This window comes from Centruroides sculpturatus, unplaced genomic scaffold (genome assembly GCF_000671375.1).
Source record: "Centruroides sculpturatus isolate CEXI.00-Female unplaced genomic scaffold, Cexi_2.0 scaffold762, whole genome shotgun sequence".
In the NCBI taxonomy this organism is placed as follows: Eukaryota; Metazoa; Arthropoda; class Arachnida; order Scorpiones; family Buthidae; genus Centruroides; species Centruroides sculpturatus.
This window is the reverse complement of record NW_019384911.1, coordinates 194,986-214,366: the sequence shown is the minus strand read 5'-3', so window position 1 is coordinate 214,366 and position 19,381 is coordinate 194,986. Positions and strand designations below refer to the sequence as shown.

The 19,381-nt window shown below is 29.1% G+C and overlaps 1 protein-coding gene across 1 annotated transcript in view; it reads left to right on the top strand.

Annotated features, from left to right (window-relative positions):
- The first annotated feature begins 1,478 nt into the window (after positions 1–1,478).
- The window catches only part of LOC111631653 (double-strand-break repair protein rad21 homolog), a 42,224-nt gene continuing 24,321 nt past the window's right edge, over positions 1,479–19,381 (top strand). Inside the window, exons 1-2 of the mRNA XM_023375951.1 lie at positions 1,479–2,027; positions 15,831–15,999. Coding sequence (XP_023231719.1) covers positions 15,856–15,999 — 144 coding nt within the window. The 5' untranslated portion in view covers positions 1,479–2,027; positions 15,831–15,855. The remainder of the gene's footprint in view (positions 2,028–15,830; positions 16,000–19,381) is intronic.

The window sequence follows — 19,381 nt, the reverse complement described above, 5'->3', positions numbered from 1 at the left end:
AATTCAATTAAAAGTTCTAAAAAATTGTTCTAATATCGAAATTAATTTTTACGAATTAAAATTTTTTCATTACAGTGGTGCCTCTTTCATCGAATTTAATTCATTCCAAGAGGCCATTCGAACTCCGAATCAATTTTCCCCATTATTCATAATGGAAAGTAAATTAACTCGTTGGCGGTTATTTTATTCATTTATTAATATTTTAAACATTATTCATTCTCACTCACCCGTAAAAGTTAGATGAGAAGGTTCGATTTCCAATTTGTTACTCATGTTTATATTTAATTTACAATTAAAATCTTTCCGTTCGAGTCGTGAATTCAAATTATAGTTCGTAACGGAACCGAATTTTAAAATTTAAAAGTTTGCCTTTGACGAATGATGGCGCTTCGATATATAAATATTTTTAAATCGTATTTTTCGAATTTAGGTGTTTTTTTTTTAAACATTTAATTAAATGGAATTCAATAGATGGTTAATTGAATCATTTATAATAATTTGTTAATTTAAACAGTTACATTAATATTTAAGTTTAATTAATATATTTGTTTATCGGCTGAGCTGTCAAAGTGGCAACTTACCTCTCTGGGGGACCCGGGATCGAATCCGAACTTGGTCGAAAATCCCCAGGAATTTTTCGGCGGGGGTGATTCCTTTGGATATGTCGGGCCCGTCTTTCACTGCCCGGCCGTCCCATTGTCCAAATCCATAATGAGTTTGCAAATGAGGCCCTCTTACTGCCCAACCGGCCGACAAAGTTAAAAAAAAATAAGTGGTTCCTGTTCAGTGTCGTCTTCACGCGTGGGCACGCTAGGCAGTTGCCCGGAATCCCCACGCTAATTTATGCACAGACAAATTTAAAACTAATTTTCTGATCACCTGCCGGTTGTGTATGCAAGGCTCCTTGCACTGTTTTGTCCAGGGGCTTAAAATGATGTTAAGAAGGCCTTGCTCCCGTCTCTATAAAATTAATGTTATTTTTGATAATAGAAAATACAAACTTTAAGACTTTTGTTTATTAATAAAGAAAAATTCTACGTATTTCATTTCTCTAAAAAAAAAATAAGGGGCCCGCTCTACTCCGGCTTCTTTCAAGGCCTTGATTAAACCCATTAGGTTTCATACTGTAACGTATTGTTCTGGAATTAACATTGTTAATATGCATAAACAGCAATGCGTACATGCTTTGACATAAATTCCAAATGAGTGTTACGTAATTACGGTGCGAAATTTAACGTTATTTTAAATGACGAGTAATTTAATAATACCGTTTTTTTTTTAAGTATTATTAGAGAAGGTGTAGATTATAAGTAAATTTTTCTAGGTGCTTTATAGTTAACAATTTCTTTTAAAAGTGGAATATTCGCTTGATTAATTCTTGCACAGAAAATGGCAAAACTAAAAACTAAACTTCGGTTAACATTAAAGCAACGTTGCCATGGCGACGCTACGCAATATATTCATCGGAGCATTTCAGTCAACTTATCATTACATTTCAATTTCGACGATCTTACGAGCATGGAAACATTTTTTTATACATTAATAAATGCATTAAGAGTGATAATATTTTGATTATAATATATAAATTTTAGCAACCGGATCGTCTGCCTTACATTTGAAAAAGACGCAGACGAAGCGATGTCGTCTGCCGCATATGGACGAAGTCTTATTAGATGACTAAAAACAAAGTAAAAATAACCGCACGACGATTAATTCGATAGAGTATTTAATACACGAGTAACGTGTTATGGTAATAAATAGGAATTTGAGCTTTCGATTAATTAAAATAATAAACGAACAGTGGATTATTTTTCTGCTCGAAGGAATATTGGTGTAAGATCCAAGTTTGAAACGCTGGTTCGCGCGCGAATCTAGTGTGGTCGCCATCTTGGATCGACGATTTTAATGTTTGAATTGGAGTCTTCTTGGATTACGTTTTAAACAAGAAATCTGCCTGATTAGCAATTAATAACGATTCATTCGTCAGTTCTGACGACTCGAGAATAAGCAAATTGGCATTTTAAGAGGTAGGTGTGTCGGTTTGTTATATTTCGTGGAAACGTACAACTCATGACATCTATGATCCGAACCAGACACTAGAAAGGACATTTCGTTTTTAATTAAACCATATATACACATTCACTTTACTTTATATTGATGAAGAACACGTACTAAAATTAATTTTCCATGAATTGCTCATTATATTTTTCATAAATGTTGTGTTACACGTGTTTTAAATCAACCTTATTATATACTCGGAAGCATTGAGATATACTTTTTTTTTTTTTTTTTAATTAATATACTCTATCCGGAAGTGTTCAGTTTATATCATCTTGGTTCGAATTTGAACTTAGTTCTTATTTTTATAATTCTGACTTTGATTCGATCGTTCATTCTTTACTTTATTTAAATCTAATTTCGTATAAATTTGTGTTGGATACAACGTATTCAGTTCTAACTTTGCCTGAAACGTATAGTTTATTTAATAACAATTGGCCTAAAATGTTAATTTCAAACCATATGAAAATCTGTTGCTCAGATTGTTTGCTTACATATTAATTTTACTCTTAAATAACTGTATTCACATTTAAGACTAATTATTACAAAAATAATACTTCATTCTATTTAAAATAATCTAAAATATTTAATTATTGTTTGTAATGTAAATGTTCTACCATCAACATTAGTGCTGCATTAAATTTTATCTATTGTCTATTTAGATTTAAAAATTAAGTTTCTTTTAAATTGTTACAAATATAAATCTAAAAACAGTTTATTAGAATTGTTATACAGCATAATAATGTATTGTACAACATGTGAAATAAAAATTTAAAAAGTAAAACTGTGCTTTTGAAATTAAATTACTTGAAAAATTCAATATTATCAATATTTATTAGATTATATGGTAAAAGTTTACAATTAATACAATAAATTTATATTATGCAGTTCTTACTATGTATTGAAATAAGTATTTTTGTTAATAATAGTCTATATTGAACACAAGATAACAGTAATTGAACACAATAATTATGACAATGAACGGAAAATGTATAAGATTCCAAGTATTTTGAGAAAAAGAAAATCTGTTTTTTTAATCATTTTTATTTTAAGATGATATTTTTCAAGAGATTCTAAGCTATTCAATGATCATGAAACATTTTAATTTTTATTATGATATTGTTACAAATTATTTTCAAAATTTAATATATACAAAAAGAACATTTTGTGTATACATTTTAATTAATTTTAAATAATAATTGCTTGCACTTATTGCAATATGATTTGTAAATAGTGCTATTGATTACAATAGAAGTGATTGTGATATATACTATGAAAACGTATGTCCAGTAAGATATCTAATTAAATGAAATTATTGTTATATATAAATTATTGAGAAATGACTCATTTGTGAATCCTATTCAAGTATTTGAAAAATTTCAGAAGGAAAAAAGCTTTCCAATTCAAATGCTTTTTTCTTAGCTTGTGTTTGGCAGAAAAAATTAAACAGTAAAGCTTTTTCAGTTTATATGCATATTTAATTTTATGTTCTTATTGCTTATCTTGTAAAATATTTCACTAAAAACATGATTTATTGCTGTACATAATTTTAAAAGCTTTGTTAAAGAAGGTAACTATCACAAGATATTTAATTAATAAAAAGTCATTCACAACATTATACAGTAGAACATTTTAAAAAAAAACACACGCATTAAAGTACTTAGCTAATTAGGTTTATTCAGATACATTATCATCTAATAATTTGAAGGATCAAAGAAAGATCAGATAAAAAATAAAGAAGTTAAAAGAGAAATATTTAGCAGTTACAAAGATACAGATAAAACAGTTACAAAACTTTATTTACCAGATGTAAAAATTATAGATGTAAAGATTTCCAACTATATTTGTTATAGTAAGAACAAAATGAAATTCTCAAAAAATACAGAAATCATATGATAACAAAATTATAACGAATTTGCAATAGGAAAGCAATATTTGTAGGAGAGTAACTAAAATTATTGAATTAGACTTACAAGTTAGAGAACACAAATGATGATAAACCAATGAATGTTAATAGACTGTGTGTACAATAATAAAATAACAGCTAAATGTGTAAAATGAAAATTATTTATGCTTAAAAAAGGAATATAATAAAATTAACAGGAAAACTAATTAATTTACAAAAAAGGAATGTTTGATTAATATTAGTTTTGAGAATCATAAGTCAGTATATTGGATTTAATTCTCAATAAAATTAAAATATTTAACATTAAAAAAGAACAAACAGCACTAGATAAAAATATCAACTAAGTTTTTCAAACTTTTCAAAAACCAAATTTCAAAACATTAATGTTTAGGTTGTGGATTTTAAATACAAAACTGTCAACTCCTCAATTTTTACATTATTAATTGTAATTCTGCTCTCAAATCATTAAATTTCTAACTGAAACTTCTTCATAAAAACTTAGTATGTGTATTAATAATGGTAAATAGTACCCATAAGACATTTATCACTATCCCTGAACAATCAGGTTACTTTTTAAAAAGACTTATAACCTATGTTTAAGTATAAGTTTATGTTAATATTAAAGGAGTTGATATATTTTTTACTGACAATTCTACAGTCCTGGGTAAAGTTATATTTTACTCAAGTAAATGTTAGTTGTAGAATTACCATAATTACAGAATAGATAGCTAAGATCCCTGTATAAGTTTATATTTTTTGTGTAAAAACCACTAACAATTTTTATTTTTAAGAATATTTTTAGATTTTAATTTTTTGTTAAAATTAATAAAAAAGATGAGTAAAATATATTTAAAAGTTTAATTAAGTAATTATAATAAAAATATTATGTCATAAACTGCACTTCTTTCAAATTAATGTATCTTTTAGGTTATATATGCAAACATGGTAATTAAAATGGATTTTTACAATATTTTTGTAAAAATTTTTAAAATTTAATTTCAGATAATTATGCTATAGTGATATTCAAAAATTAAGTAAATAAATAATTTAATTTTTTAAACATTGATTAATAATAGTGTTTCTAAGAATGAGCGAAAAATGTCTGAAATTGTTTAAGTTAATTGAGAAGTTGAACTTAAAAACTATTATAGTGTCCCATAAGTCATGTAGCATAGGCAGAATAACTGTTCAGATGATATGTTCAATATTGTTGTGATTCTTGCACCCACAGATTCAAACAGTGATCCAATCATTTCACACATCTTGCAATATGTGAAGAGTCATGGCTTGACATGTGTGATTTGGATCTTCAAATGAGTAATAGATATTTTCTGTTCATAAGAAAGTGCTTTCAAGTGATCCCACAGGTAGAGATCTAACAATTTGTAATCAGGACTATTGTCAGGCTAACTTACCTGAGAACATTGACACAAGAGTTGTGAACTAAACTGGTGCATTTGTAAAATAAAGAGGAAAATTGATCTTTTCGTTTAAGACTGGCAGTAATTTAGAAATTTATGGGACTTTCTTCTCTGTAATGCAGAAATCATGAATTATTCTTGTAATTACATCACAAAGAAGTGAATGTCCTTCTCTGAACTCTCTATCAATGAAGCAAAATTTGTCTCATTTTCACTGCCTGCTTCCTGGTGAATTTTTTTTTCATTGTTGACAAGGATACTCTAGCAACCCTACTTGCACATTTTGTAGAACGAGCAACAGGAATCATAAAATTGCCATTTTTGATTTTCCTGTTGTAGAATTGAATGACATGCAAAATGTTTTCCATTGAGAAAGGGTTTGTTACATGATGTACCACTTTGGTAAAACAATGAAGCATGCAAAAGAATATGAAAAGACAAATCTCATACTAAATTCAGTACTAATAACGAATGAGCACTTCAGTGCAGCTTTCTACTTACCACACATGCAAGATGAGTTTAAGAGAGTTGGCAAAATGCCAGTAACAGGTACTCTACATCTAAGCTGGCTGAACTATATATGGGACTATTCCACAGGTCCATTATGTGTTTGTCCTGCATCAACATTTTATCCTGAAATACAAAAACCTATTACATTAGTTTGCCTATGGTGCCTGACTTATGCCATGTATATGTAATTTTTAATACATTAAATTTTTATATATGAAGAAATCTCTGCTTAATGCAATTAATGCATTCACATTCACACTAATTAAGAAATATAACACAGGAAAAATGATTTGTTTGAAAAGGGATTTTTTTTCATTTAAAAGATAATTATTACGAATGCTGTTTTGCATAAAATATATAATGACTTTGTATACTCCAGGTATCCTATATTAGTTGATCACTTATGCTGAGATTATTCAGAAATCAAGAAAATCAATAGTATGAAAAATTGCATAAATAAACAGAATTCAACATAAAGTGTAGAAAATTGCATGATTTTTTTTTAAACATGTAAAACATTTTTTAAATAACTAGAAAGGAGTACAGTAAAACTTTAGTTTTATAGTTTTAATGGAACTGTCTAAAAACATTCTGGATATTGGCATTTGTTACAAATAAGCAAGATTGGACAGTGAAGTCTGCATTTCAGGGGCAACTATATCATTTGTGCACATGTATAAATCAAATAAATGTTGATTTGAAACATTTTTGAATACAATATTAATTAAGAATGATTGTAATTTGAAAAAATTGTAATATTGAAAAAGTACAATAGATAAATACAGTGGTACTGTACCTCAGGATACGAACGCCCCAGCATACAAAATTTTCAGGATACGACATGAAATTTGAGCATATTTTTTCTCCACGATACAAACAAAAACTCACCATACAACATTACATTAGTTTGCCGCGCCATTTTTTATTCACTTCTGTTCATTGGTCTCAGTCCATGTGTTTGCTTCATCGTGGAAGGATCTCGCTCGATAAAGGAAATCTTGAGGTATTATCAGAAAGTGACTGATTTTATTGAAAAGAAAATCCCGAAAAGGTTCACACTGGCCTATTGCTGCTCAGAGTAATGACATTTGCCTAAGTAATTTTAGAAACATTTTAAAAAGTAGGCAAAGCCAAACCTCTTTGGATAGATATTTTACCAAGTGACCTCTATCCAGTGAAAGTACTGGTGTAAGTGAAGAATAGAAAGCAAAAAGCAGTGAATAAAAATTAAAAAAAAAATATATATAAAACTACAATAACTTTTTTTTAAAATCTTTTCTAAGATATTTTTAAGTTATTGTTACATTATGTTATATACGTTAAGTTTTAGTAGTTAAGTTTCTCCCTCTCTTCCGCCACCAGTTTACACCTCCACCGTCGTCTATCCTCAAAGGTAAAGTGCAAATAAAACTACATTTTTTTTATCAATTATTATTCTATTATGGTTATTTATACATTTACGATTACAAAATGCATTTTTCAGTGTTTTCCTTACTATAGTTATTTTGTTTTAATGTACTGTACTACTTAGCTTTAATTTGAGTGTTGAAACGAATTATTTGGTTTTACATGTAATCGTATGGGGAAAAATGACTTACCTTACGACATTTTCACGATACGATCTCAGTTTCGGAACGGATTAATTTCGTATCCTGAGGTACCACTGTATTTTGATTTATTAAATGTTTTGTTTATCATATAAAAATGGTTTGGTTAATATTGGTTATTGATATTCATTTGTATTTAGATTTCCTTAACCTATAAACTCTATTATTAAAGCCTCATATATTGTAATTTTTACAAACGAAAAATATTTAAAGACCTTTTTTAATTAATAAAGAAATCTAAATGCAAAAATATGGCAAAGGGGCCCTCCGAGGAGAGAGGAGGCTCCTTCTACCCGCGGGTTCCATAAAAGCTCTCGAATAATAAATATACTTTTTCTTGCCACTCGACAAAGTAGACTCCACATTTTTCGATAAATTNTTTGCCTAAGTAATTTTAGAAACATTTTAAAAAGTAGGCAAAGCCAAACCTCTTTGGATAGATATTTTACCAAGTGACCTCTATCCAGTGAAAGTACTGGTGTAAGTGAAGAATAGAAAGCAAAAAGCAGTGAATAAAAATTAAAAAAAAAATATATATAAAACAACACTAATTTTTTTATGTTTTCTAAGTTATTTTTAAGTTATTGTTACGTTATGTTATGTAAGTTAAGTTTTAGTATCATTTCTCTTCTCCCTCTCTTTCACCACCAGTTTACACTTCCACAGTCCTCTATTCTCAAAGGTAAAGTACAAATAAAACTACATTTTTTTTAACAATTATTATTCTATTATGGTTATTTATACATTTACAACTACAAAACACATTTTTCAGTGTTTTCCTTACTATAGTTATTTTTTTTTTAATGTACAACTTAGTTTTAATTTGAGTGTGTTTTTAGTGTTGGAATGAATTACTTGGTTTTACATGTAATCGTATGGGGAAAAATGATTCACCTTATGACATTTTCATGATATGATCTCAGTTTCGGAACAGATTAATTTCGTATCCTGAGATACCACTGTACAGTAGATAAAATTATTTTGTTTTCATTTATCATAGCAGTAAATACATATTTGAAAAGTCATTCTAATACAATGACAAATAAAAGCTTTATTTATTTTAAGAATGTTTATTTATTTATTACATACATAAAGTACAGCCTAAATGGCCAATGATTACACTTATAAAACAAATTGCACAAAAGTAACAAAAAATCCACTACAAAAATAATCAAACGGTAAGGTAAAAAACAATAAAATACAAAAATTGCAACAAATTTTGTAAAATAATCAGTAAACTTTAGTTTGACGACAATTATTTTTTTGTGTGTATTTTATATATTAATACAGGAAATTCTCATTAGTTCAAAACTCAAGGGACAAAGTAATTGCGACTTTGAATTATCGAGTTTCGAATTACCCGAGATTTATATATTTCTGTACAATATGTCAAATGCTTGGTTACTGATTTAATTTATTAAGCAAATGGAATACGGCTACTTATGCAGAATGCTATTTTTGTTATTTAATAATTAATAATGATAAAATAAATCTGAAGGTAAACAGCATGTGTCCAGTGAGAACCTCACAGGTTGCTAGATAGGTTTTATAAAAAGTAAAGCAGAAATCCTTGAAATTAGTCCAAATTATTTTTAAAGTGCCCAAAAAGCAGTAGGTTGCTCAAATCTATAGTAGAGCATTGATTATTCGACCCCCAATTAACCGTCACCTCGGTTAACCGACCACGTTCTAGTCGGCAAATTCAAATGTCTGCTAGTGATGTGGCGCTACAATATTTGGCTATGTCTTGGCAACTTTAATATTATTTTTACATGTTTTAGCTGGCAACACTGGATCGACCATGAAGGGAAGCCAGTATTTAAACGAGGCTTAACTTTCTAATTTTTAACGATACAATAGTGACGATTATTATTTTTAAAAAAATTTGATAGGCTTAACTTGGAGGAAAATTCAACACGAAGTAGGTTAATAGCGATATACTAATATACTAATTACATGGGATATAATAATATACTACACTAATAATGGATTTTTTCATACTTTTCGGTTATCCGACTTTTCAATTATCCGATCAACCCCAGTCCTCAATTGAGTCGGATAATCGATGCTCTACTGTAGTAGCCTAGAGCCTATAAATATCCTAATCTGCTACTTGTAGCCCAATCTTGCAATTCTTGCAAAACCAGCCATATTTTATGAGATAAGAGAAAGAAAGGGTAGTTCATGGGTAAGTTGACACCTGAAAATGTGTTACTGTAAAAGCAAAGCCATATTGACTAGATTAGAGTTGTTCTTGGTCTATTGTTCTGTTACAGTGTGGAGGCACTTCAATTTAAACAAACAAGTTAACATATGCATATCACAGTTCAGACAGAATTTTCATTTCAAATTTTGAAGTAGCCGTATTTTGAACTAACCGAATTCTTTAACATGTAAATCTCTGTCTCTGGCCAGAGCAAAAGTACGTTTATGAACTAATGGGATTTCAAACTATCCAGGTTTGAATTAATGAGAATTTCCTGTAGTTCTAAATTGCTTATACAGTGGGTGATCGGTTAACAAACATAATCCGTTCCAAGACCATGTTTGCTACCCAAATTGTTTGTTAACTGTTTATCAATTTACCATAGATTTCTATGGGAATTTGATTAATTTGTTCTGGAGACCCCAAAAAATAAAAAAATATATACTTTCTTACTATGTTTATTTATATGTAATAATAAAAATACATATGTACACAGTCTTGCATTTTTATCAGTCATGTTTTTTTTCTGTTTGTGGGGGTTAAAGAATCTCTCCAATGTTGATTGCTTTTCTCTCTTCTTCAGGATTTTTCAGAAGTAATTAATAGCATTGTAATTGTAGAGATCCCCAAGCTTATTAACCTCAACCTGGTTTGGATGCCATTCTAAGATCATTGTTCTGACATCCTCCCACTTCTTCAAAGGATCTTTAATAGCAGATACTGTATTAGCATTAATCCTCTTTTTCAGAAGAAAACATATCTTTCCAAGTTTTTTGGTGTTCTTCATTTAAAAGTTCTTGGAGTTCTGTTGTCAGATCATTTTCAGATTCCATTATGAGCTCTTCAATGTTCTATATTTCTCAGATGTAATTTTCATTACTCCTTTAGCTGCTTGAGTCTTCTTGAGTATATCTTTCTTAGCTAAGATTGTGATTACTGTAGACCTATTCAAGCCACATTGCCTAGTAACATCAGACGTGTTCTGTTCACTGTCTACCTTCGCTATTATATCTTGCTTGGTTTCTATGGTGAGCACAGTTATTGAAACTCCACTCTTTTTAGGCTACATAATATTATCAGTTTCTTTTTTAAATAAAAAGTTCAGAAAAGCAATTACAAAAATTCAGAGAACAAAAATCAACTAGTGTACAAAAAGAATTATGTAAATGTGAGGCCTAAATGAAATTTGGAATTTGGTTTTAAAATGGTTATGAATATCCAATGGGACAGTTAAACTCTCGCCTTTTGAAAATAAAAACCGATGCAAAACTTAACGAGTGCCTGCCCGACAGTCTCATAAAGAATATAAAAAATTTTGTCAGAAAGGTAAACAAGACTGGAATTAGAAGGGAACGTTTCAAAGTTCGGAGGAATACTATCCAGTCGGTATCAGATTGAGTGTCAATACTGATGTCTTTCAAGCTCCGAAAAAGGTTTCAAATTGTCGCCTGGAGACAAGAGAAGACCAATTGGTATTAACTATTTTATGTTGCTTCTTGTGTTTGTTCTGTGAGGTGTTCATTATCTGAACATGTGTTTGTTGTCCGGCAAAGAAAATAAAAATCTTTCGCGAAAGTGTTCATTGTCTGATCTGTTCACAGTTCGAACTGTTCATTAACCGATCATCCACTGTACATTTAAATTTTTTTGGAGAACATATTCCAGAATGTAGTTTTAATGTTCAGTGTAAGCTACTAACATATTAAAGCAATATGCTACATCAAAGTAATAGAAATAGTAATTGCAATTTTATACAAATTTGAAAAAAGTGGCATAACATGCAAATGTGGGAGAGTTTCCAGTTCTGGTAATTACAAAATATCTGAAGCATGTAGAAGGGCACGAATAAATATTATCAAACTTTTTAAATGTTAAGTAGCCAGTATATTGAGTTGAAGTGATGGATGGCTCCACAAAAGCTAGTAAATTGAATTAATATTTCAATGCATTTCGAAAATTTATATTTTCAACTGATGGAAAGATACTTTTCTATAAAGTGTGTGACAAAAAATTGGATCAGATAAGCTGTTTCAAGTCAAGCAACATTTAAAAACAAATTTGCATATAGAAAATGAGCAAAGGAAGCTGAAGCTGGTTCATGGCAGAGTTTGTTAACAAGCAGCAGAGGAGATACTTTGAATGTTGCTACAGATGTCTCATCTGTGGCAATTTAACAAGGATCTATGTTCAGCATTCCTGTCAGCAAATATTCTCTTTAACAAATTGAATTTTTAAAGAAATAAACAAGAAAGTATATTTCAAATTAATCTATCTTATGAAAATTACATCTACCAAAAAGCTATCACAACACCATCAATAGAATTCACTGTGACTTAGAAGGAAATAAAAAGGGTTAGTATCAATGAAATAATGGATATTGTAGGTTGCGCAGCAGCAGATGTGATAATAGGAACTCTGGATATGAAAAATATATATTTTATATATAGTAATTAATCGTTAGAAGATTACTTTATAAAAATATATTTGTTTACAATAGAAGTTTTGGAAGTTGTCAATCATACAACAATTGCAAAATTGGATCAGATAAGCTTGCATGACCATAGAATAGATTGTCACTACGAATACATTAGTGCTATATTTAGATCCCTTATGATTAAAGTCAAGGAACATCATGATTCAATTACTAGAAAATCAGGCGATATGGCCTTGGCTGCCTATGCATCAGATGCAGATGTAGAGATTTACTTTGATTAGAGCTCACCTTCTACATTGAAATGCATTACCATCACATCTAAAATACCTGGAGATTCTTGAGATATACAGGGCTATTTCTAGAGGAACAGCTATCAACATCAGGGACATGGCTTCTATGTCACATGCCTGGAGGGCACATTTAGTGACTGTAATGTTTTGTAAACAGTTCTGGCTTAGTATATATATTATGCTCATATCTTATCATTATATATCAGCACTCCAGTTGTTTTGGAGTATGTTTATTCTGACTTTTTGTTATTTATAAGCATTTAACCTTATGTTCAACATAACAGGAATTTTTGGGTAAAATCTAACATACCTAAGAGATTCCTAAATTCTGAGAAATAGTTGAAATATTTTCATTGCTTTTCTGTTCATATATATTTGGTTGAATGTGGATTTAGTAAATTATTTCCTTAATTAAAACCAGAAACAGACTGGATGTTACAATAAGAGATCTTTGGCTGTCACTATCCAATTTGGAACTTAGAAATAAGAAAACTTATAAAAGAACATCAAGACCAAGGTTCACATTGAAAAAGTAGAAATAAAATATTTTAAATTTATTTATAAACATCGTTATTCATGAGTAATGCACTTGCTTTGTGGCTTGATTGGTTTATTATTATTTACTGATTATACTTCATTACTTCTCTTATTTCATTTCTTTTGAATTTGTTTTTAATTTAATTTTATTTTTGTTCATTTGCTTATTTACTCAATATTTAATATTATCTTTATTTTTTTTTCTAAATTTCTCTTGTATAAATAAAAATATATAAACTTTGATAATTTTTTTCATTTCATCTGTAAATCACAAAAAAATGAAAAATTATGCTTACATTTGATAGGTATTGATTATGGATATGTATTTTAGGAGAACATATGTTGATTTACAGAAATCATAATATGGAAACAAAAAAAATGAGGGCCCATGAAAATTGAGAAAAGTTTAAAGGGAGCCATGGTTGAAAAAAGGTTGAAAAAGACTGTCTTAATGATTGGATGATTTAATTTAAATTGATACTTACCATTGTGCTAATATTTTTATTGAAATGACATGGCTTAAACCATTATTATCTGTTTTTCAGTTGGCACTTATTAACAGTGTATGTAAATTTAAACTTATCATTAGTAATATAATGATGATTATATGCTAACTTCTGATTACAGTAAGCAGGGCCATCAAGAGTTAGGGATTTTTTCCCTCACATCCAGAGAAAACTTATAATGCATAATTATTCCTATCCCTATAAATGAATGTTATTTTTACTAACAAAATAAAATTTTTTAATTTTTATTTGTAACTTTTAAATTTTTGTACATTTCATGAGTTTTATTTCTGTAACATTTTTTTTTTTCTTTTTAAAAGTTACCTGTTGTGTTCTAATATGAAAAATCTTGTTCTATTTGGTTCCAATTGAATCAGCCTTATGAGGATAGTTGTAAGCTATTGAAAATACTTGCAATTTTGAATAAAAAGTTCTTTTTAACATTGTAAGACAGTAAGTACATTACATCATAACCATTTTGGTGTAAAGTTCAGTTAATTTTATAAACTAAAATTAATTAATAAGTGTAGTCCCTTTCTGGGGGTATCTCCTGCATTTCACCACTTGTGTCTACATCTATGTAACAATGTTGTGGACAGCATTTTATTACTTCATTACGAATCACAGCCTGTATGATTATGTATGGAACAGAAACATGGTCATTTTGACAAATATTGTTTTGTGCCATACACAATGACATACCATTTCACATAGCATTTGAACAAATTTCTTAGTTTAGTGGGCATGGGCTCATCTGCTTAAAGTGTGTTCACACTTGTATTATCTTAAAGTGTGCTTCATGGTTTGTTGTCCTTAAGATGGTTCATTAAAAGCCAACAAGCAATGGATCAGTGGTGAACCATTTCAAAAACCTTAGTGACATCAGAGGTCATGCTACAGGGCCTTTTTCTCTGTTCAAACTGGTTTATCAAGTGTAACAATACATTGTTCATAATGTTGTTATATAGATGTGGACATAGCTGTAGAATCTCTTATGGGACATTCCAATTTTTAACGCTGACTCAGCGCTGATCTCAACATTTGTTAAAATTTGTTCCTTTTTTCAATGTTGAGGTAGCGCTGTTGTCAGCGCTGACTCAACACACTCAGCACTCAACAGATATGTTGACTGCTACTTTCCAATGAATTGTGGGTAATTGGTAAGACATTTGAATGGAATTCATCTTGCTGAGAATGGAATTATGGGAACTAAGCACTTCGATGACGTCAAATTGTTGACTTCAACACTCAACACTCGTGTTGAAAATTGGAATGTCCCATTAGTGGTCTAAAAGATTCTAAAATATGAGTCATAAAATGGCAAAATCTGTATGGATTTTTGGAAGGGACCTGAAACATTGTTATTAACTAGAGAACCTCAGGGACCTCAGACTGTTTTCTCCAAATCTTGGAAATGGCTAATTTGTAGAAAAATCTCATCTAACTTTTCCTTTAAGAAAAACATTTAAGAAACTTAATTTTAAAAAAATGTTAAAGTTTAAAATTTGAGTTTTATCTTATTTTTACATATTACATATTACTTTTTGTGAATTTATACTCTTGAGAAATGAATCTTATGTTTTATTCTTATGCAGTTGTATTTGATTATAGAAGCTGTCTTTCTGTTGATGCATTCCATACTTAGAAGCACTTGAAGAATGGCTGATTTTTAAAAATAAAATATCTGAATAGAGGCTAATTACAAATATACATAAAAACTATTTTTCTGATATTTTAAAGAAATGATGCATTTACAATTTATTAAATATAAACTAATGCCAATTAAACCGTTGTTAAATAAGACTATAGTTTGAGAAAGGCTATCAAGATAATAATATATTTCAAATCAGAAATTATATATCTATTCTAAAAGCCAAATACTGATCAAATATCAATATAATTTACTTACATTTTATCAAGCTTACTTAGTGATTATTAGTTGTTGCAGATTTAATAGATGACAGTTAATTTGCAGAAATATTGTCCAGTTCATAGACATAATCTAAATCATAGTTTCATGCATACCTTAGTAGTGTACTCATATATAGAATGAATTTAATTATAACAGTATTATAAAATAGGGAATATTAAAAGTTAATTCTTTAACCTATTTCTTTTGTCTAAGTAATCAGAACATCAAGAAAAAGATCTAATGTTTATCATCATTTGTAACAAACCAAGAGTCACTGAATGAAATTGGTAACATAATTAAACTTTTCCATTTCAAGCAAAGATGAAACATTTATAACAGTTTAAATAAGATGAAACTGTATAAATTCATAATAAGTTTAATTGTCTATTCATACTAGACTGTTAATTATTATGATAATAAAAGTTTCAATTATTTAATTTCAGGTTTGTTTTGTATTGAGAATTCACCATGTTTTATGCACATTTTGTTTTGGCTAAGAAAGGCCCTCTAGCCCGAATTTGGTTGGCAGCTCACTGGGACAAAAAGTTAACAAAAGCACATGTATTTGAAACAAATATTGAAAGCAGTGTTGAAGGTATTTTACAACCCAAGGTAAGAAATCATGATTCATTATATAAATTACTACAGTTAAATAATTAATTATTCAGTTAATAAATTAGTTTATCATCCATTATTGATTCACTATCAAGTTAGTTCATTAAGTACATAATAATCAAATTATTCATTTATGTATATATATTTTCATAGAATTTCTTTATTTTATCCTAAAATGAATATTTTATTGTAAGAATAATTATTAGTACTTATGTTGGTATTGGCAATACAGATTAATCAGATTTAATGTCATAAGAGATGAAATTTTAACATCTATTTATTGCATTCATTTAATATTTGCTAGAAAGTACTGTACATTATTTTAATTAAAATATTTTAAATATAATTTTGAAAAACTGATTTGGAGTCATTGATATTGCATCAGTAATAGCAAGGCATGCAATACATTGTAATGTTTGTAGTTTACTTTGATAATTCTTGCAAAAAATTTCAAGTTATCTGTTGACAGTATAAATGACAATAGGTTGAACAATTGTAGTATGTATTTAAAGATGGATATGATATTGCAGATCTCATGTTTTGCATTTCTGCATAATTTAGAAAATGCATCTTTATAAAGCATTGCATCAAGACTCTTTACATTAAATAACAAAAGTTACACTTTTTTTACTAAATATGTTGAGTTAAGAATGGAAATATGAACTTCTGCAAGTAAAAGAACAGATTTTTTAAAATCAGGGCTGACGCTCAAATTATTGTAATTGCACCAATTCTGGATAAAAATTAAACCTCTCTGAAGAAGTTTTAAGTGTTGAGAAATTTGTTGACATATGCTAACAGTATTTTTTGGACATAAACACTAGACCCATTGAAATATTTCAGGCCTGACCAGAATGAGCCATTAAAATGAGTGAAAGAATCTCATTCTTAAACATGTGTGCGATGGCCTCAAAAAAATCCCAATGAGTGAAATAATCATAAATCAATTAAGAAGCATGAAATCAGATTAGATTGGTTCATGGAATTAATACAGTATTAATTCCATGAACCAGTGAATATACTTAATGATCTTATTAAGTGCTTGAAAGCACTTTTGATAAGACTCCTTTTCAAAGAAATCTCAAGAAACAGTGGCGTACCGTAGTGGGGGGCAGGGGCGGCCTGCCCCAGGCGGCACTTTTTAGGGGGTGGCAAAATTTCACAATAAATAAATAATAATAATATCTTGTAAAAATTTGAAACATCCTAATCCATACTTGTATCGTGCCGACGATAGTGCTATCGTCCAGACAGTCCGGGAATTGGCTTGCCAGGTGAATTAACTTTTTCATCTGAGGAATTCCTGCGAAACCTGTTGAACTTTTTATTTTTTATTTTTTTGCTGTTCATTTGCATTCATATACACCACCAATATCCAATAGAACTATTTTAAACAGGTCGCTACACTATCACCGAGTTTTTCATTGCTTGTTCTGTGACAAAACTGAATTTTGGTCTTTTAAATTGAAATACCTAAATAAGGGGGGACAAAATTTTCCTCCGCCCCGGGTGGCTGACACCCACGGTACGCCACTGTCAAGAAAAGTAATTAATGTAATCTCTATGGTATGCAGAAGTTTTTTGCATATTGGAAAATCAAATTGTAGTACAGTCTTAAAAGATTTCACAAGAATAAATTACAAAGTGAAAAAAAAAAGAATATATGGAAAAAAATCCCCTCAGTTGCTTATCATTATATTTCTAATGTTTTTAACAGGGACATTAGGCTAATTTGATAAAATCTTAGCCTTAGGGCATCTCCACACATGGTATTTGCTGAATGTTGAGGAAACATTTGGCCAATACCAAGTAGTCTGGATGGTTTATTCATGATAAATGTTTAGTATTTGCTATTTCCCACTCCTTGTTGGTAAATTGTGTTGTATCAAATTATTTGCGAATATTTGCCTTCATATATTTATTTTATTTTTATTTTATTTAGCCATACTGGGTAAAACCCATGATGCGGGGAATACAAAAAAATTGTTACATACATTACACACCGAAATATATACAGTCCTTCCATTATTACAGAGAAAATTAACATTTACATAAATAAAACAAAACAAATTATACAAATATTATTATAAATACCAAAATAAATATTTAAACAACATATCCAAATATAAACATATAACAAAACAAAATCATGGTGAGAACTATCTGAACAAATTATAAATAAACAATAGTTACACCCATCTATAAGAGAAAAAAAGAATAAGTAATCTCATCAAAATGTGGATAGTCTCCCAACACTTCTTATCCACGATCACACTTTTAAAGGGGAAGCAAATGCCACCTTTCGACAACAATCGAATACTCCAATATACAAAACAAACAACAATGCATGTCACTCCGTACAAAGGATCACTAAAATAAAATAAATCAACATAAGATTACCTTAAAAAATAATTTAATATTATGAACAAAATTAATTAAATCAAAATTATTTAAATTACTGATAAGTTCCAGAAAATTCTCAAATGTAATAATAGAAATACCAAACACACTTTCTCGAATTTTTTCTAAATTAGAACATTTAGCTATCACATGAAAAATATCGAATAACTGATTGTCCTGACAATATTCGCAAATTTCTCTGCGATAATTCTGTAAAAAATTAAAAGAATTACATCTGATTTGCATTACTGTAGCACTAATATTAAGAGGAAAATTATTATTATAAATCGAACAGTCATATTTTTATTTGTTTAAGTGCTTGTACCAATCATTATAAGAGCTTACATTAATATGTCAATTCAAATCAAGAATAAAATTATCAAAATAATTTAATTTCAAAATAAAACAACTGTCATAATTCTGTAGTAATTCATCAAAATTAATGCCATTATTAACACAAATTTCTCTTAATCTTTTAGACCACAGAAAGTCCCTCTTATTTAATACATAATACAAACATATTCTGCTCCATCGTTTTTCATCCAATGCAATAGTCCTGAAGATCCAGTTCAAACACTTATTCAATAATTTAAAAGACAAAGGTAATAGCAAACACTCCATAAAAATCAGATAATGTGGAGTACAATGAGACAAACCAAATAACTTTTTAATAAAATTAACCAAGACAGGATCCAACTCGTCACATTGGTACAGTAATACCCCAAACTTACGCGATAGGTGGGACCGAGCAGTAACCGCGTAAGTCAGGGTATAATTTCGCATATAAATACATACAAATAATTTTTAATTGGGGCCGGAGACTAAAGAAAACAATAATTTAGAAAAAAATGTTTAATAAAATCTTAGATAGTACATATGTATAACAAATTAGGCCTATATTATTTTACAATTTTTCACATTTACTTGATTATTACGCCATAATTTTAACATTGTTTCCATCTCAGCGATAATACTGTGA